At 40.4% G+C, this 21143-nt stretch overlaps 1 protein-coding gene across 2 annotated transcripts in view; it reads right to left on the minus strand.

The window, feature by feature from the left end:
- Positions 1–1443: 1443 nt before the first annotated feature.
- Positions 1444–21143, minus strand: part of MEIOB (meiosis specific with OB-fold) — a 40644-nt gene continuing 20944 nt past the window's right edge. Inside the window, exons 7-14 of one of the 2 annotated variants that reach the window (XM_053927877.2) lie at positions 19640–19740; positions 18236–18288; positions 18054–18149; positions 13528–13629; positions 10102–10255; positions 7433–7616; positions 6590–6676; positions 1444–1829 (exon numbers count right to left, since the gene is read on the minus strand). In XM_053927877.2, coding sequence (XP_053783852.1) covers positions 1719–1829; positions 6590–6676; positions 7433–7616; positions 10102–10255; positions 13528–13629; positions 18054–18149; positions 18236–18288; positions 19640–19740 — 888 coding nt within the window. In that variant the 3' untranslated portion in view covers positions 1444–1718. Of the gene's footprint in view, positions 1830–3204; positions 5162–6589; positions 6677–7432; positions 7617–10101; positions 10256–13527; positions 13630–18053; positions 18150–18235; positions 18289–19639; positions 19741–21143 lie in introns of those variants that run through there. The other variant, XM_053927881.2, reaches the window with a different exon arrangement.

A 21143-nucleotide genomic window follows, 5' to 3' on the forward strand; every position in this document is an offset into this window, starting at 1 on the left:
CTGACACCTACCCCTGTAGATTCCTGTGTCACCAGATGAAATAAGCAATTGGGTGTCCCTACAGTGACAGGCAAGGGGTCTCCTCCTAGTTAAATGTCACACTGAGAGGTCACCAGGGTAGCAGTAAGGAGGTCAGTCCGAGCCCCCTGCCACCCCACTAGGGCTCTGTGGTTGGGGAACACCGGTCACTGCATATGCACCTACTTCAAGGGCACCGGTATTGCGCACCAGTATCATGCAGGTAAAACTACTTGTGGAAGAGCCAGAGCAGCTGCGGCCCGTGGACTGTAGGAGCCCGAACAGTTGGTTCTGGAACTCCTAGCCCAAACACTCGTACTCTGAGGCCTGTGGCCAGAGGTCAGGGCACCAGGAGGCCTGGCACAGCAGCTCCTGCCACACCCTCTGGGCCAGGCCTCCTTGTCTCCCGTGCTCTTGAACACCCGCTCTTGCTTAACTAACAGGGGATGGGAATGTGGCTGCCAGTAGGTGCCCTCACTTCTTTCGCCTCCCCAACCTGACCACTCCCCACTCCCAATGGGAAGAGCATTGTCCTCAAACCTCCACCACTTTCCCTCCTTCCTTCCCTGTCCATCCTCCTTGCTTAACATACCCATTCCCCAACACAAGGGAGAAAGAAACGAAGCTCTTCATTGGGCACATTTGCTGTTTGCAGTAAAATCCTTTACTACCTTGCTCATAACCACAATTTGGACACACTAGAGGTCATCTCATACCCTTCCTCCATGGCTTCCTATGGTAAAAGCCAGAGAAAGCATTACTGACAAGGTAAGTTTATCTCCCAACACCAGCTGTATAAAGAGTTTCACATGCTTTTCTTTTTCACTCCTGCAGTGGGTGAAGTGCCACCTTCTGAAGCGCCAGCCCCAAAATATGTCTGCCAAACCTCCCAGACTATGGATCAAGGCTGACGGTGTAGGTGGGTCGTGGCCTCAAGTAAATAACTCAGAATGGGGGGAGCTGAGGAGAGTGCTTTGGGGCTCCTGCAGGGATGACTGAGGTAGAAGGGAGGGTGTTGTCCTTCTGTCCAAGCAGACCTCTCATGGTGCCAAGTTCCTGAGACTCGGCGTCGTTCATATAACTTTTGAAGTTGGTCCCCTCCCAGTTGATTTAGACTCATAAATGTCAGCCCTGAGTCAGCAAGTCTTCAAAAGCACTGGGTAACTCCAATGCATTAGGTATCATTGGAGGAGGCAAGGGATTCACAAAGCTCTAGGGCGTTCAAAGCAGTTGCACACTGCCCACAGAACCCCGCTGCTCCCACCTGGCGCTGAGCGAGCCTCTCGTTGGGGCCCTTTCAGCTACAGGAAAGCAGAGTGAGCCATTGCCAAGCTCTAGTTAAGCTGGTTTTAGAGGTTCAGATCTTTCACAGAGAAGTAAGACAAAGAGGAAAGGGGCTTATAAAAGAAACCAATCTGTGGGAAATTTTAAATTTGTTTATTGTTCACACAAATATTTTCCAACTTGGGAAGAGAGAGGGCAAAGCCAGCAGAAATGGCCCTCCAAGAATTGAGCTCGGGTGAGATAGCAATTTAAGACTCACCCCCAAACCAACACTAAGAGAAAACATAACAATTTATAAAAACATTTCTACCATATTTGAACAAAATACAATTTTATCAATAGTTTTCAAACTCATTTTCCACTTTAAAGGTAGTTAAAGCTCATATTCTTTTCCAGAGTTTACACTGATATCTGGTTTAGATATTTCCTTGTGCAGACAAGTTCCTACTTGCTTCAAAAGGATCTGCAGGCTGACATGAGAGCACACTGATTCTCAGTCCACCCCTTGCTCTGTCTGACAAAAAGAACTGTAGGGAGAGAAAGAGTGAATTAGTTTTAAAAATCTCCATGTATACAAAGTTGAAAGCCAATGACCAGGACAGAGAACACGACAGAGAACGGCAGTGAGTTTTGCTTACAGATGTTAACATGTCAATTAAAGCTCTAAGACAAAAAGAGTGCAAGTCTCAGGCAGAGTTCAAAAGAGAAATTACAAATCTGGCTTTTGTAAAAATCCGTCATTTTTCTCCAGTAGGAAAGTTGGGATTTCAAATCCAACACGTAGAAAAAAAGCGCTTAATATGTGTTTAAACTACCGGTTGAACAGAAGTTAACCTGTAGTAGTAACATAATCTATTAGGCTCTAAGAATACGATGAAGTTTATTAATAATGATATCTTAATTTTTACAATTAACAAAGCACTTTCATCAACACTTTATTTAATATACAGTGGAAGGACACATTAGCCAGCCATTTGAATTTCAAAGACTAATAGGAAAAGTGTACTAATGTCAGGAAACACTCTGAAAGACCGAAATGGGCAGCCAAGATCAGCGGGCAGTGTTCCGTGGAGTGCTCCTCCACGGTCTCACGTCGGCTAGCGCACCGTCCTAGCTGCCTGAGTCCGCAATGGTCTGCACCTCTCATTGCATTGGCTGCACATTGTAAAAAAACACCCAAACTGATAGTGATACAGATGATGTTGCTCATAGAAATCCAAATGAATTTGGTCTGGGTGAAGATGCAAGTGATTTTGTACAATAGAAGAGGCCAGTTTTACATCTATAAGCAAACTCATTTCAGCATTTCCGATTGTCTGCCTGCGTCTATTCTTCCAATTCTCCTTTGAACTCATTTTTAAAAAACACCTGATTGATTCCTTTATTAATTAATGAATTAACTTAAATCTTTGACATGTTCATTTTACTTTTCTATGAGAGTCATGGTTTTACCCTTTTTTTGGAAACATTTCTTAACACAAATAGTGGACTTACAAGTCTACTATTGTGTAAGTCTAATAACACAATACGTTTGAAACATTAAAATACCTCACTTTGAAATCCATCCAACAGAATTTTAAGTAGCCATTTAAAAAATTGAAATATGATAAATATAGTGTCCAATCTATATAGAATATTTTGTTTTTGTAATATTAGCATAGTAATGTTATTATTTTTAAAATTAACTTTTATTTTAACTAATTTATAACTGAAATTGTGTTTGATTCTCATGATCTTTACTATTTTCTGATATATCATTTATATCTGACAAATCTTTTTATTTTTATTAAATATATTTTATTGATTATGCTACTACAGTTGTCCCATTTTTCCCCCGTCATTCCCCTCCACCCTGCACACCCCCTCCCACCCACATTCCCCCCTTTAGTTCATGTCCATGGATCATACATACAAGTTCTTTGGCTTCTACATTTCCTACACTATTCTAAACTACCTCCCTGTCTATTTTCTACCTACCATTTATGCTACTTATTCTCTGTACCTTTCCCCCCTCTCTCCCCCTCCCACTCCCCTGCTGATAACCCTCCATGTGATCTCCATTTCTGTGATTCTGTTCTTGTTCTAGTTGTTTGCTTCGTTTATTTTTGTTTTAGGCTTGGTTGTTAATAACTGTGAGTTTGTTGTCATTTTACTGTTCATATTTTTTATCTTCTTGTTCTTAGGTAAGTCCCTTTAACATTTCATATAAGGGCTTGGTGATGATGAACTCCTTTAACTTGACCTTATCTGGGAAGCACTTTATCTGCCCTTCCATTCTAAATGATAGCTTTGCTGGATACAGCAATCTTGGATGTAGGTCCTTGCCTTTCATGACTTGGAATACTTCTTTCCAGCCCATTCTTGCCTGTAAGGTCTCTTTTGAGAAATCAGTGGACAGTCTTATGGGAACTCCTTTGTAGGTAACTGTCTCCTTTTTTTCTTGCTGTTTTTAAGATTCTCTCCTTATCTTTAATCTTGGCTAATGTGATTATGATGTGCCTTGATGTGTTCCTCCTTGGGTCCAACTTCTTGGGGACTCTCTGAGCTTCCTGGACTTCCTGGAAGTCTATTTTCTTTGCCAGATTGGGGAAGTTCTCCTTCATTATTTGTTCAAATAAGTTTTCAATTTTTTGTTCTTCCTCTTCTCCTTCTGGCACCTGTATGATTTGGATGTTGGAACATTTAAAGAAGTCCTGGAAGTTCCTAAGCCTCTCCTCATTTTTTTTGAATTCTCATTTCTTCATTCTATTCTGGTTGAATGTTTCTTTCTTCCTTCTGGTCCACACCATTGATTTGAGTCCTGGTTTTCTTCCCTTCACTGTTGGTTCCTTGTACATTTTCCTTTATTTCACTTAGCATAGCCTTCATTTTTTTCCTCTAATTTGCGACTATATTCAACCAATTCTGTGAGCATCCTGTTTACCAGTGTTTTGAACTGTGCATCTGATACATTGGCTCTTTGTCTCTTAGTTGTATATTTTCTGGAGCTTTGATCTGTTCTTTCATTTGGGCCTTTTTTTTTTTTTTGTCTCGTGTGCCTGTTATGTAGTAAGGGGTGGAACCTTAGGTGTTCACCAGGGTGGGGCAACCCACGTGCTGCTGCGTTGTGACACTGCATGTGGGGGAGGGTTCAGAGAGGGAACAATGCTGCTTGCTCTGCTCTCTGCCAGTTTCCAGTCACTCTTGCTGCTACCCACAATAAAATTGGGCCCTTCTGGTGCTGATTCCCAGGTGGGTGGGTTTGTGTACGTACAAGGACCCTGGCTGTGGGTCTCTCCAATGAACTCTTCCTGTGAGGCTGGGAGGTTCTCCCACTGCTGCCTCAACCCCTACGGGTGTTTTCAGTCAGAGACTTTGAGGCTTTATTTCCCCATGCTGGAACCCTGGGTTTCGAGGTCTGTCTTTCTCCCCAGTTGTTCCTCTTGGTTTATCTGCAGGCAAATGTGGGACCGCCCACTTTGCCAGCTGCCACCTCAGTGGGTCCTCTAGCCACTGCCTTGCTGCAAGTCCTCTCCACCAGGCTGCCTATCTCCACCCCTCCTACCAGTCTGGATGAAAGTTTCTTCAACTCCTTGGTGGTCGGACTTTCATACAGTTCAATTTTCTGTCAGTTCTGGTTGTTTTTTTGTTTTTAAATTTGTTGTTGTCCTTCTTTTGGTTGTGCGAGGAGGCACAGTGTATCTACCTATGCCTCCATCTTGGCCAGAAGTCCTGACTTAAATATCTTTTAACATTGTCTTTGGGAAGGTACAATGTCCTTTTACTTGAGAGAAATTTGTTGTTACATTTGAGTTAAGTTTGGAAAACTCTCAGTTGCCATATACGTAAATTGATCAAGCTCATTAGCAAGTTGTATCTCCTGTTTGGAGGAAAAATGAAATTGGTCAATGATCTGAGTACATTATGATTTGGGAATAGATAGTAGTTATGTCTAATGGTGGAAGAGAAACAGGGTATTACTGTAATTTCCCTCCTTCAGCCTAGTAATGAAGAACCTCAAACCAAGGTCCTAGAAATATTGGTGAAGCCACTGGTGACTCCATGTCTGAAACCTATTCAGATATACTAGAAGCCACAAGGAAGGAAGACACTGGAAAATGGAAAAACCTACTTATGAGGCTGAGATGGAGTGACGCAGTATTCATGAAGACTCTCTCAGGTATCCATGAAATCACAACTCCAGGGTCAAATAATAACTACAGGGGCACAAATAATGCCCCTTTTTATTACAAAATCTTTTATTAAAAATCATAAGCATTTAATTCTGTAATATAACAATATCACACTCAAGAATACCATATGACACTTTAGGTGAAATGTTCAAATTAAAACTATAAATTATTACACCCATATTATTACCCTATGAACCACACTCAAGCAGGCCTTACTTCTGCCGGACCCTGTATTTTCCTAATAATACTAAGACACTATTTGCCTTTTTTATTCTCATTCTTTCATCAGAATGCACTGTAGTTTTATTGAGGCTACGTGACATGGGATGATATCACCACAGCTAATAAAATGCATGATCAGAAATATATTTTACATTTTTCTCAATGTTAAGTTCTAGTATAGTAAATATAACCGGATTTAACTCACTTAAACAAGAGCTTCCAACTGTTAAAGAGTGTAAAGGAGAAAACATCTGAGAACAATTAGAGGAGAGAAATCTCACCTGTGACTTGAGGCTAGTGGCAACATTTCTCTGTCTCATTTTCCTCATTTGCAAAACAAGGGAAGTTTGTCTCTCTCCCCTTTTTACACCTTTAACACTAAGGTTCTATGATCCTCCAAAACTGTAATGTTACTGGTGCTGCAGGAGGATCACAGAATTTTAGAGGCTTAGAGAAGTTAATTAACCTCCCCAGGATCACATAGGCAGAGGAATGGTGGAGTCGAGATTCTTACCTGAGTCTGTCTTACCCCAGCAACTAGGCATTTATATGCTTTTGTATCCTGCTCACTGAAGTGAGGAGAGCACTTCATGGGTTGCCACATGGGTTGTGGGGGTGGGGAGACCCAGCTTGACTCTAAAGCCAGATGCCTAGTCTTGGAGTTAAGACTACTGGATATTTTCTTTGTATTTCTGTGGTATCATTTGTGACTACTTTATGCTATATGAAAAAACCCGATTACTTCCATTGTTTGTACAGTAGCCAGATCCTTCTGCACACCTGGGAATTGGGCATTAGTAAAAATAACAAATTCCCTAATTTATTATGTTACACTGTAGGACTTTATTTTGTTTGAATATATAGAAAAACATAGTACTGTAAAACACACTAACTTTTAAATAAATTTTGCTTCTTTCCAAAAGAAACTGCCACTTCAATGCTGTCTTCTGTTCATCGGTCATTGCAAGGAACTCATTTACCTGGTTAAAGCAAACAAACAAACAAACAAACAAAGATTTCCCAAGTACATATAGATAATTCATCTTGACAACAAGGTGAAATTTCAATTTGCTCACTAGAAGCAGAATTTTATTTACAGTAATTACAGCTCATTTCTCTTGATGGAGGAGATAAGGCCAGAGACCTGCTCGAAACTGAATCTCTGAAGCTAATCAGGTGGCTTGGCACAGAACACTCCCCTTGACAAACTGGGAATCACTTGGAACTGAGGTTTAATGGTAAACGTCAGAAGCTGGTTTTAACAATAAAAAACAAATGCTCATCAACAAGTGCATAACCTAATCTCTAAGTATCTGCTTCTGTCCTATGGCGCAGAAGGAGGAGAATACTCGTGGCTGACTTTATACAGCTGGATAGGTGAAATATTGCCAAATCCTCCTTTTGGAAGAGCCGCCTCATAGCTGATCAACACCTCCAATGTGTTGTTTTACCCATTGTTACTTGACTATAGAAATGTCTTGTTTATTCTTCATTATGGTCCAGGACCTCTGTCATTATCCCTAATAGTTAATATTAGCTATGATTTCAGTATACATATATGTAATTTTCTGTTCATTAAAGAAAGCAATGTATATTTAAATCACGATTGATTTTTCACAGACCTCTTTATTAATAAATTAATGTCTATCAAATGTTTACCAAAATCACCTATATTTTGGAGGAAGAGAATCCAATTTGGAAATATTTCTAAACATGGTTTCCTTTTTGCTATTTACCGTGCAGCCCAAAGTCTCCTCAGCGACACTTCCGGTGAGACTACAGGAATGGAGGGTCCCTGTGTGATCTGTAAGATCAATTAGCATATCGAAGCTGAGAAAACCAGATTTAAACTCTGAAGAGTCTTTATTGCAAGTTGTACAAACGCCGGATGCTTCATGTATATTGTAGCCACAGGCTGAACTGAAAAGAAACAAAGGGCAATGATAGAATGTGAAGGCCCTAAATGACAAATCTGCTTTCTAGCAGGATTGCCACTTAAAATTCCAAATCAAAGTAAGTAATTTCAGAGTGCTCAGCACTGAGCCGTATACAAGACAAATATACAAAATTACCAGGAATAATGAAACGTGTGTTCCCAGTCAGTCTTATTTTCAGTATTTGCAATTCATCTAAAAATGGCGTAAGCTCACTATCCTGCTTCCACTGTGCGGGATCCTGCCCAGGCTCATTTCCCTACTGGGGCCTTCCTTTCCTGCACCCCAGCCTTCACCCTTCCTTTCTCTGAACAGTTGCATAACTTATATTTCAGCACTGACTGTATCCAGTCACATGCTCTTCCTTGTTACTGCAGGTATGTCCATACTAGCTCCCCGGCTCAGTGTTCCTAAGGCAGGAACTGTGTCTTGCCTAGAAAGCCTAGGTTCCACAAACGCTCACTTGGTGGTACTGCAGTAGGTCATGTGCACACCTACAGAAAACCCGCGGGCTGGGCAGGTTCACACCCTAAATGTTAGAACTGCTAGTGACAGATTCTCCTCTCTTTAAGTGGTAATTACATGCTATTCCATATTTTTAAGCAGGTCTTATTTTAGCCAATTTGAAAAGAACTAATTCAAATTCCTCAGAAAGAAGGGGGTGATCTGAGGATAGTGAGTTCTTATCTAGCTACAAATCACTTTTAAAGTAAATTTTAGATGCTTTTCTTCACATATCAGTATTAAAAATGTAGAAAAATGAGACAAAAATTATTTAAATTTGTGAAAAATATTTTTCAAAAAACAAACAAACAAACCTGCGTTACCAGCAGCCTTCACATTAGTTTTTTTCAACTTTAATACCAAATCATAAAGTGCTTAAAAACCCATAGGTCAGCCCTGGCCAGGTGGCTCAGTTAGTTGGTTGGAGCATCTTCTTTACACCAGAAAGTTTGCAGGCTTGATTCCCGGTCAGGACACATACCTAGGTTGTGAGTTCAGTCCCTGGTTGGGGCATGTGCAGGAGGCAACCAATTAATATTTCTCTCTCATATGGATGTTTTTCTCTCTCTCCCTTCCTTTCTTTCTAAAAAAATCAATAAGCATATCCTCAGGTAAGGATTAAAAAATTCCATAGGTCACTGTCTTGCCTGTGGTGGTAGGTACACAAACCTACATATGTGATAAAACTATATAGAACTTAATACACGCATATGTACACAATGCACACAAATGACTGCATGTCAATCTGGGAAAATAAGTGAATTGCATTAATATCAATATGGCTATGTTGTGATATTACAGATTTTTAAAATGTCACCAATGGAGGATACTGGACAAAGTGCCCATGGGCTCTCTCTGGTTATTTCTTAAATTCCATGTTAATCTAGAACTATCCCAATAAAAACTTCAATAACAAAAACCCATAGGGAAATTTTCACAATAAAATTTTAGATGTTTCTTTTGAATAAGATTATTAAAACTATTGGGGTCTACTTTTCTATGCAAGTAGATATTTTGAACTATAAGTGGTTGAAAATCATTTATCATGCAGTTGAAAATAATTTTTTATTTTTTTAAAGATTTTATTTATTTATTTTAGCCAGAGGGGACAGTAGGGAGAAAGAGAGGGAGAGAAACGTCAGTGTGTGGTTGCCATTTGTGTACCCACTACTGGGGACCTGATCTGGCCTGCAACCCAGGCATGCGCCCTAACTTGGAATAGAACGGCGGCGACCCTTTGGTTCTCAGGCTGGCATTCAATCCACTGAGCCACACCAGCCAGGGCCTGAAAATAATTTTTTAAAATGCTGTTACTTGCTATATAGAATGTGGCAACCAAAATAATTTTCTAATACAATATAAAACAACGGTTTCTCATTCCAGTTAAAAGTTTCTGGCAAGAACAGACTCATAGATAGCAAGCTGAGAGCTGTGGGGGATGGGGTGGGGTTGGGGTGAGGGGCTTGATGGGGGTGGAGGAATTAAGCAAAAAAGAAAAAAAGTCATGGACATGGACAACAGTGTGGTGACTACCTGGGTGGTAGTGGGGAGGAGGGTAGGTGGAGGAGAGTGTGGGGGAGATAAATGGTGATGGACAAAGACTTGACTTGGGGGGATGAGAAGATGTGTTGTAGAACTGTGCACCTGAAACCTGTATAATTTTGTTAACCAGTGTCACCCAATAAATTCAATAAAAAGGAAAAAAAGTTTCAAGTAGTATCATATCTTTATAGGACTGCAGAAACAGTAAATTAAATGTTGCTTTAAAAGGCAACTGTAATCTCTGAATCTAAATAGCTTGCCATGGAAACTTCAGAATAGGTTATTTACTTATACATTCCTCTCAAATGCAAAACCACTGTGATGTCCAAGAATAGCTTAAACTTTTTTGGAACTTAAAATTTATTAACAATAATTTTTTAATTTCTTACAAGAATGAATTTGCTAAGAGTAATTTGGCTACTTACCATTTATTTCGAACTACTTTTGTGGTGCCATCATCAATGTTCAGTGTGGAAATGTAGGCATAGAGAATGCCATAGAAAGGGTCAGCTTTTCCTTCACTCTTCGAAGCTTTTACCTTTAATTGTCCAACCGTATAGACATCAACTATTGTATTTACTAAAAATAAGAAGAAGTTATTAGAGCTCTCTCTGTACATATTCTAAGAAGTCCAAAGAATTATATCCAAATAGAAAAGCTACAATATTCAAATAAGAACATGCAGAAGTTTCAGTTAAGTAACAAAAAAATGTTATATTTGCTATATTAAAACTGATTATATAAATGGACATAAAAGCAAAAATTAATGAAAAATAGGAAAGAATGAGAAATTAGTCTTCATTAAAATGAAGAATTTGTGATCAGAAGATGCCATTAGAAGAGTGAAAAGGCAAGCTACAGAGTGGGAGACACTAGCACTCTATGAAGAGAGAAAGGGTTCATATCCAGTATATCTAAAGAATTCTTAAAAATCAATGAGTGGGCCTTGGGCTTGTGGTGCATGTTCCCTGAGAGGCATGATGTAGAAGCTGGTGGTGCCATTGTACCTCCAGACCCGGGGGCCGGGATTACCTCCAAGATGGTGGCCTAGGTAAATGTGGCTCACCTCCTCCCACAACCATATCAAAATTACAACTAAACTATAGAACAACTATCACTCAGAACCAGCAGAAATCAAGTTGAATGGAGGTCCTGCAACCACAGAATTAAAAAAAACACATCCATCCAGACTGGCAAGAGGGCGGAGATGTGGAGATGAAAAATGGGCTGGCCCCACACCCATGTGTGGCAGATAAAAAGCAGGAGGGATATCTTGGGAACAAGGGATCCCAGCCCCACATCAGGCCCCCCGGCCCAGGGTTCCAGTGCTGGGAAAATAAGTCCCCATGGCTTCTGGCTGTAAAAACCAGTGGAGATGGAGTCAGTGGAAGAAACTGCTGGATTCCCAGGCAGTTCCTCTTAAAGGGCCCACACACAGACTTACTCAGACTCACTCCTGCTGAGCTCCAGCGCCAGGGCAGCAGCTTGAAAGTCACCACTGGCATATGGTAGGGAACTGAAGTGTCTGGCTTCAGGGTGAGAGCAGGGGGACAGCTTTCTCCCAGACAGAACTGCTGGCAGAGGCCATTGCTCCTCTTCTGAGCCCTCCCCTCACAGAGCCACAAAGTGCTGAGGATACCTTATCAGAGACTCCATCAACCTGGCTCACACTGTTTGCCCCACCCTGATGATTCCCTGCCTCCGTCCCACCCAATTTACAGGCCCACCCAAGCAGTTAACAGTGGCTTTTCCATATAAATGACTTATCTGGGCACATGCTTCTGATCTTCCTAAATCCTCTCAAACAAGCAGCAGCTGGCCTCAGCAAGCCCCAGTACCTTGTTAGTTGGCCCAGGCCCAGCACTAGCAACAGCTGGCCTTGGTTCATAGCCTGGCCTATCCAGGGCACCTCCAGGCCTAGCACAAGAAGCAGCCAGCTACCAGTCACTTTATAGCTTATACCAAGTGGCCCCAGACAGAACACAAGTGGGCACCAGAGCCCAGAAGAAGTAAGCCCTGCTCTGTGGAGTGGGCCCCTGCATAGCCGATCCTCCACAGACAGCAGAGGTGGTGGTCAGTGGTCATAGCCAGTCCTTGCAGTTGACTGGCCTGGGTAAATCCCTCCCATTGACCTGCAACAGCAACCAAGGATCAACTACAAGAGGAGGGTGTACTCTGTCCACGTGGAGGGTGTACCTTGAATACCCAGCTTGGGTGATAGGGGAGGCCGTGCCACTGGACCCCATAGGGCACCTACTATATTGGGCACAGAGTCAAAGCAGCTTTACCTAATACATAGAAACAAACACAGGGAGGCGGCCAAAATGAAGAGACAAAGAAACATGGCCTAAATGAAAGAATAGATTAAAACACCAGAAAAAGAACTAAACAAAATGGAGATAAGCAATCTATTAAATACAGAGTTCAAAACACTAGTCACAAGGATGCTCAAGGAGCTTAGTGAGGGCCTCAAAAGCATAGAAAAGATCTAGTCAGAAATGAAGGATACACTAATTGAAATAAAGAACAATTTACAGGGAATCAATAGCAGAGTGGATGAAGCTGAGAATTAAATCAATGTTTTGGAAGCAACATTGATTTGGAAGGAAGCATTTGATAAGGAAGCAAAAAACAACCACACAGAACAGCAAGAAGAAAAAAGAATTAAAAAAAAAAAAAACGTAAACAAAAAAATAAAACCAAGGATAGTATAAGGAGCCTCTAGAACTTCAAGTGTATCAACATTTGCACCATAGGGGTGCCAGAAGGAGAAGAGAAAGAGCAAGAAATTGGAAATATATTTGAAAAAATAATGAAAGAAAACTTCCCTAAATTTGGTGAAGGAAATTGACATACAAGTCCCGGAAGCACCAAGAGTCCCAAACAAGATGGATGCAAAGAGGCCCACACCCAGACACATCAGAATCAAAATGCCAAAGGTTAAAGGTAAAGAGAGACTTTTAAAAGCAACAAGAGAAAAGAAGTTAGTTAGTCTTATGAGGACAGTCTTCCCATGAGACTGTCAGCTGATTTCTCAAAAGAAACTTTGCAGGCTAGAAGGGATTGGCAAGGAATATTCAAAGTGATGAAAAGCAAGGACCTACAATCTAGATTACTCTATCCAGCAAACCTATCATTTAGAAGGGCGGACAAAGAGTTTCCCAGACAAGTAAAAGCTAAAGGAGTTCATCATCAAACCATTATTATATGAAATGTTAGAGATTTATTTAAGAAAAAGAAGATCAAAACTATGAACAACAAAATGGCAATAAATACATATCTATCAACAATTGAATCTAAAAACCAAACTGAGCAAATAAGCAGAACAGAAACATATTCATAGATACAGAGAACAGGTTGATGGCAGCCAGAAGGGAGGAGGGATTGGGGGAAAAGGTGCAAAGGTAAAGGTATTAAAAAGCACGCATTGGTAGTTACAGAATAGTCATGGTGATGTAAAGTACAGTGTAGGAAATGGAGAAGCCAAAGAACTTATATGCATGACCCATGGACGTGAACAAAGGCTTGGGAACTGCCTGAGGGCGTGGGGGATGCTGGGTGGAGGGAGGCCAAGGGGGAAAAAATTGGGACCATTGTAAGAGCATAATCAATAAAATATAATTTAAAAAACAAAAATGTCAATGAGAAAAATACAGTCAATTTGATTTTTTAGCTCTCCTCGGATTGGCAAAAGGTAATAGAAATGCTCCAAAAGTTTTAAACTACTTTGAAAAGTGGAAATATAGCAGGTACAGAATAAGACTACAGTATCTATCACTATGTAAAACAAAACGTCACAGGCCCCAATTTTGGCCTTTTAAAAATTCAAATAATATTTAAAGGTCACTTACAATTTATGGATTCTTTCAAGTAACTGTTAACTTCATCATCCAGAAGACCGGTTTCTTTATTTTCTCTTATAAAATTCAATAAGATGTTAGCTTCTGGTGTGTCTTAAATTGAAAATATATAATAATTAAAAATCAAACTGATTGCTTTTTAAATAACTGTGAATGATCTGAAATTATTTTTAATGGTAAAAAAGTGAAGACATAAAAGAACGCAATCAAATAGAATATTAGGCAGACATTAACAATGTGAAGTAGCTTCTATTGACTTGGAGACGCACACAGCTATTGTTAGTATAATGAGCAGCCTACACAACTGCAGAACAATTGCCTTTTCATTAAAAAATACATATATATATATATACGCAAAATTATCTCAAAGAATATATATTAAAGAAATGATTCTCTGTCATAAGACGGTAGATTATAGGTGATCTTTGTTTTTCTTTTTATGATTTTGTTATTTTCTGAATTTCATGTTATTTCTTTTCTAATCAGAAAAAAATAATTTTTTAAAAAAGATTATTTGAAAGTTTGCCCCTCAACTTGGGATGTGAGTGCCTCAGGAATAGTCAGATGGGGAGCCAGAAGGCAAGAATGTGATTTTACAAAAGGGCTCTCATGTGACTGTGACACGCCAACCTCTGCTCCGATACCTGATTCTTTCAGTCTCCCTCGTCCACCAACATCCTACCAATCATCCTGACGATGCTTGGACCTTGACCTACTAGGCAGTCAGGTGTTTCTTCTTCCGTGCTCCTGTAACACCACAAGTCTTACCGCTGTTCTTTCTCAGAACTAGACTGAAATTCTTTGTGAGCAGTTTTTCCTTTTCATCTCTGTATTTCCAGTATCCAATGCATATAGTGACTATCTTTCCACTCATCTGACTACCCATCACTCATGTCCTGCCTTATTCCAGAAAAGATTTATCTTAGCATTTGGCAAATAAAAGACATTCAATAAATATTTATAAATTAATGAGTAGATGAATGAATGTTTTTAAAACGCTGAGAATTACTACACACCAGATGAAAGCAGATGCTGAAGTGGTGCCACAGAAATCAAACCAGTGAGTTTCCTGGGATGAAAGAGGACGGAAAGAGTGTGGTGCAGGCACTGCCATAAAGACCCCTACTGACAACTGGGTTACCTGGGTCTGTGAGGAGTTCTGCCTTCCTTACCTGATGAGCGCTCTGAGGGCAGAGAAAAAGGAAGCCTGGATATCCTGGCTAGGATACAGGCTTAAGCCATTAGAAGTTTTATTTTCTACATGGGAAGTGTATAAAATTAGAAGTAAGACTGATTTGAACAAGCACATTGAAATTCATGCACCCTTATAAGCACTCTCCTTTAAATTGTCTCCTTGAGAAACAGGTATTTATTCTAATGTTGGCACTGCTCAAAACACTTTGGCATTTTAATGTTTTTAGAGCCAAATGTAAAACATCCATTAAATGTCTGTCTCATTAACTTAGTCTTGAATTTTTGATACAATTAGTCCTATCAATAACCTTGATAACCTTTTTCAAAAGATAAGTCCAACTGTCTTTTAGATATTTTCCCAGGCTGAATCCACCCTTAAAACATGGAGATTTTCCATCACTGATGTTACCAAAGATAATAATAATAAATTAATTAATTAATGTATTAATAAATGACTAAAATAATAAACCATGGTATGTATACCCCTCAAAAAAAGGGGGAACTAAAGAATAAGACTATGGTTGTATCACCACCAATTTACTACAAAGCAGCCTTTCTACAGTGTAAAAAGCCAGCAACATTTTTTTATCGGCCTGTAAGGTCCTCTTCTTTTTTTTTTTTTTTAAGATTTGATTTATTTTTCTTTTCAGAGAGAGTAAGGAGAGAGGGAGAGAAACATCTATACATGGCTGCCTCTCGCACACCTCTACTGGGGACCAGCCTGCAACACAGGTATGTGCCCTGACTGGGAATTGAACCGGTAACCCTTTGGTTCGCAGTCTGGCACTCAATCCATTGAGCCACACCAACCAGGGCAGCCTGTAAGGCTTTCTTGATCATCACCATTTCGTCTCTGAACTTGAACTTCTCTGCCCCCACTTTATCAGCTCCAGCCACTCTGGTCACCTTGCTGTTCTGCCCATAGGCGGCCACATTCCAACCTCACTGGCTGTTCCCTCTGCCTGGCACTTTTTGCTGTGGTTAAGCCTCTAACTGCCTCAACACATCCTTGCTCAAATTTTGTCCCCTGCCCCAAAGAAGCCTATCGGACTACCCTCTGTAAACAACCACCATACCACAGCACTCTGGACCCTCCTGACTCTGCTCCTCTTTTCCTTCTTAAATATTCCGTAATTCACAGGTGTGTTACGTTTATTGTTTATTATCTGCCTCTACCTGTTAGAATGTGAGCTCTGTGAAAGTGGAGATATTTGAGTCTTGTCCCTGGGCCCCAGAACAGTGCCCAGCACACAGCATGTGCTCAGTAGATGAGAGTTCGGCAAAGAACAAATCACTGAGTCCCATCATCTCCCATGATGCTGCTTTCAAGGAGACAACATTCTACGGTGGGTGTGAAGATCCAGGGTACTGATGTAAAAAACAGAGTCTTGTTTTTTTCCATCACATATAGTAATTCTACTTTTAAAAATTCTGATAATGGTTTGGTCAAAGATATAAAATTGCTTTGTATCCCCTGATGTTTTGTTGCTGACCAGTAGAGTGAGCTTATGTTTAAAATGACATGCTATTATATTTATATCTTCTTGAGACTGTGAAGGATGATTCCATTTTGGGGCATTCCGCACTCTTCTTTAGTGTTGGGCTGACCTCTCTCTGCACCACAAAGCACTTTGAAGATGCTTACACACACCAATCCCCTATCTCTCCAGGTCCTATTCCTCCGATTTCATGCTCAAATAAGCTACAGGTCCTTCCAACAACCGCTCCAGTGGGCCTGCTGAACATTTAATTACAGTTATGAGCTGATAATACTACATATATGTTCTCAATGCTCTAGCACTATATTATTTAAATGTAGTAAAACTGAATTTATTTTAAATAGTCAATAATTTAGGTTTTCTAAGCTACAGCACTGACCTTTCAAAGTCCATCACAAGGGATGATGCTTTAAAAATGAGTCTGGCTCTGACTGGAGTGGCTCAGTTTGTTGAGCATCATCCTGCAGGGCGAAGGGTCACTGGTTTGATTCCTGGTCAGGGCGTATGCCCGGGTTGTGGGTTCAGTCCCTGGTCGGGGCGTGTACGAGAAGCAATTGATCTATGTTTCTCTCTCACATTAATGTTTCTCTCCTTCTCCTTCTCCCTCCCTTCCCCTCTTTCTAAAAATAAATAAAATCTTTGAAATATAAAATAAAATAATATAAAAATGAGTCTGGTTTTTCATATTTCTTTAGTAAAGATATTAAAGACATAGCTTATGGTACATTTTTAAAAGTCATTTATTTTTATTTGTTTATTTATTTTTAGAAGGGGGGGAGGGAGGGAGAGAGGGAGAGAAACATTGATGCGCAAGAGACACATGGGAATCGAACCAGTGACCTTTCAGTTCGCAGGCCAGCACTCAGTCCACTGAGCCACGCCAGCCAGGGCAATAATCATTCATTTTTAATTTAAATGAAATCCAAGCTTTGTTTTCATTCTTTTATTTATTTATTTATTTTATATATATTTATTGATTATGCTATTACAGTTGTCCCATTTCCCCCCCCACTCCAATCCATCCTGCCCACCCCCTCCCTCCCACATTCCCCCCTATAGTTCATGTCCAGAGGTCACACTTATAAGTTCTTTGGCTTCCACATTTCCTACACTATTCTTACCCTCCCCCTGTCTATTTTCCACCTATCATCTATGCTACTTATTCTCTGTACCTTTCCCCCCCTCTCCCTCTCCCACTCCCCTATTGACACCCCTCCATGTGATCTCCATCTCTATGGTTCTGTTCCTGTTCTAGTTGTTTGCCTAGGTTGCTCTCGTTTTTGTTTTAGGTGTGGTCGTTAATAACTGTGAGTTTGCTGTCATTTTTACTGTTCCTATTTTTGATCTTCTTTTTCTTAGGTAACTCCCTTTAACATTTCATATAATAAGGGCTTGGTGATGATGAGCTTCTTTAACTTGACCTTATCTGAGAAGCACTTTATCTTCCCTTCCATTCTAAATGATAGCTTTGCTGGATACAGTAATCTTGGATGTAGGTCCTTGCGTTTAATCTTGGGTAATGTAATTATGATGTGCCTTGGTGTGTTCCTCCTTGGCTCCAGCTTCTTTGGGACTCTCTGAGCTTCCTGGACTTCCTGGAAGTCTATTTCCTTTGCCATATTAGGGAAGTTCTCCTTCATTATTTGTTCAAATAAGTTTTCAATTTTTTGTTCTTCCTCTTCTCCTTCTGGCACCCCTATAATTCAGATGTTGGAACGTTTCGAGATGTCCTGGAGGTTCCTGTTTTCATTCTTAAACACACAAATATTGGAATATCTAACACAGTCATTTACAAAAGGATAAAAAAATTCAGATAACCTTTACCTGGATTAGTTGTAATAATGGTTTTTGAGATCACAGTTGCTGTCATGCAGTTCCGAAATTTGTCAAAACTTATTCTTACATCTGAGGCAAATATTACTGTTTGGGGGAAAAAGGCATTTTAAATTACTATATCGGGGAATAAAAAATGACAAATATTGAACACATTCATTGAAGGATGATACCTGTTTCTCGCGGCATCCAGCTCTGTGCAAGTAGAATGGATTCATTATCCCAACTGCACATTTTTTAAAAAGAAGTGATAAAAATGAAATACATTAGAAAAAAACTGGTAGTAGACATTATTTACCAGAAAGAAAAGAATGTCTTAAGGGCTGGGGTTAATTATCCCCCATGTGATCAAGGGCACAAGTTAAAAATATTGGTTTTTCCTGCATTCTGCAGGGCTACACTGCTTCACAGGGCATTTAACATTTACATGAGCAAAGGTTCCTCCAATACCATTAATCTCTGACAACTTCTGCCCCATCAGTTCTTTCTTTTCCCACCACTCAGATCACTTGAAGCTACTTGCAACTGAGTGACTACAGGTCTAAAGACTAAAGTCACTCTTTCAGACTATTAAGTAAGGGCCCCCACAATGGATACATTGCTCAGAGAACTTGATGGATTGAAGGCTCATTTCAAATTAAGTGCCTTCTTTGGTATCCAGATAACTGGAGTCTAAACAACACCATGTAGTACCCTGCAGCACTTCAGAATGTAGCCCTGCCCCACATCCGACACACCAGGAGACCCAAAGAGCCCAGCCTGTGATAACACTTGCTTTTCTATCACCTTTCCATGGCCTGGCTCCAGGGTACTACACAAGGAATCATGGAAAGTCTCGCATGTTCATTATCGATGGGACCTAATAAATCATATTATTAACAAAAGAGAATACAATAATACAGAAGTTACAGTGAGTCCACCTAAGCCACAGGTGGCGAACACAAGGCCCTCCACCTTCTTTTATTCTGCCCGGCACCTTGTTTCTACCAGGCGGCAGCGCCCAGCTCCTTGCCTCTAGTTAAGGAGCAGCTACATTTAGACAGTCCTAAAATTACATTCAGCCCTTTGAAGGCAACTGCGAGGCTGATGTAGCTCCCAGTGAAAATGAGTTTGACACCCCTGCCCTAAGCAATCCCATGTCATCTAAAGATCTCATTTTAAGGCAATCTTTTTTTTTTTAAGATTTTATTTATTTATTTTTAGACAGAGGGGAAGGGAGGAAGAGAGGGAGAGAAACATCAACGTGTGGTTGCCTCTCTCACACCTCCTACAAGGGACCTGGCCTGCAACACAGGCATGTGCCCTGACTAGGAACTGAACTGGTGACCCTTTGGTTCCCAGGCCAGCACTCGATCCACTGAGCCACACTGGCCAAGGCTCATTTTAAGACAATCTTATAGCATAGACTGTAACAATTTAAAATACAAGAGAGCAAGTTTTTTTTAAAAATATCATTTCCCTCCAATCATTACTCCTCTCCTGATATTAAATCCATCATCTTTCTGATAAAATAAAAATGTTCTGTCGTGGTGATGACAACAGGGATTTCACAGTTTGGGTCAGACATGGGAGGTTACCATATCATTGAAAAAGAAGACTCCATCTCATCATAGAGTTTAACTTCACACCTCTGGCCTTTTCTTCGGTCTGAAGTTGTAAAGTATTTTGGCTCTCCAACCTTAGAAATTGAAGGAAATTGTTATTCTTCACCTACAGTTGCAGATGTATCTAAACATTTGTTGACAGAAATACTCAGACATTTACTCTTTAAACACCAAATGAGAAATATCAAAATAACAAGCATCACTAATATATATTTGATGATTCAAAAGCATCTTCTATCTTAAACTAGGTATATTTAGCTGATGTTATTTACACAGTGTGATTGAAAAGAAGTACAAAAACATATATTTTAAGACTGTGGGGTCTTTTCAACATATCAGAACAATGTTCCATGACAAGCCCATGGGTGGTATCTGTGTGGACTCATTGAGGTTGAAAGTATATTTTCAACAACTGTATATCCCCATGGCTTAGTACAGAGCCGGACACGGAGTTCACGGGACTGGATGAACTCAGTCTCTCTGAGCCTCAGTGTCCTTATCTTTCTAGTGCAAGTACGAATATCAATACCTCTTTTGTCCCTTCCTAAGAATAAGGTGAGGACCAAATGAGAGATGTATGGGAAAATGCTTTGACATGGCCTGATTCAATCCACACTGTGGGGTAAGAAGACCATAGCAATGAAGGTGAACTCAGGGGTCCTTCTGTGCCCCCAGGGGTTCTCGCATGGAATAGCAGGCACCTCTGACAGCTACACAGCAACTGCTCAAGCATAGACAATCGGCTGGCTGCCCCCTATGACACTGTCACCACTGTATCTATTGGCAGGGCTGAGCTCCATGGGAAGTTGCTGAAGAAAGACTCACAGCTACCAGCAGAAGAGTAGTATCTAGAAAGAGAGTTGGAGGAAAGGACAGCCAGAGTATGAGAGTGGTCTGCCATTTCACAGTATATAAGACAATTATACAAAAAGGAGTTTTTGAGTAGAGACCTAAGCAGAGGTAAGAAGGAGAGAGCAGGTTACCTAAAGATGTGAAGAAAGGAAATGTAAGAGGGATGGAAGCAAAATGGGAGAAGGAAGGCAGTGAGAAAAAGAAGTAATGTAATCCCATGGAAGAAGGTACTGGACCCATGGGGTGGAGGTGGCAGGGGTGGGGGAGGTATGGAAACAGCTGGTGCAGGTTTTTGCTTGCATTCACACTGAGAGCTAGAAAGTTTTTACTACACTGTAATATGACATCATTTAGGATTGCAGGGAAATTAAGAGATCATATCCTGCCTTTAAGTAAGAAAAACTAAATTGCCGAGAAAATGATTTCTCCTATTTTTCATGGTTGTCATGTAGGGTGTTTGTGTCTCCATCCTCAGTTACACTGAGTCCCCCCTGTATGGCTGTATGGCTGTATCAACTAGATTGATGAGCAAAGCAGACATGCATCTGCCACCAAGGGCCTGTCATCAGGTAGAGCTGACACACTTACTGGTCAGTCATTTAATACAGAAAAGCAATTTCATTTT

The sequence above is a fragment of the Desmodus rotundus genome, chromosome 1 (assembly GCF_022682495.2).
Source record: "Desmodus rotundus isolate HL8 chromosome 1, HLdesRot8A.1, whole genome shotgun sequence".
NCBI lineage: Eukaryota > Metazoa > Chordata > Mammalia > Chiroptera > Phyllostomidae > Desmodus > Desmodus rotundus.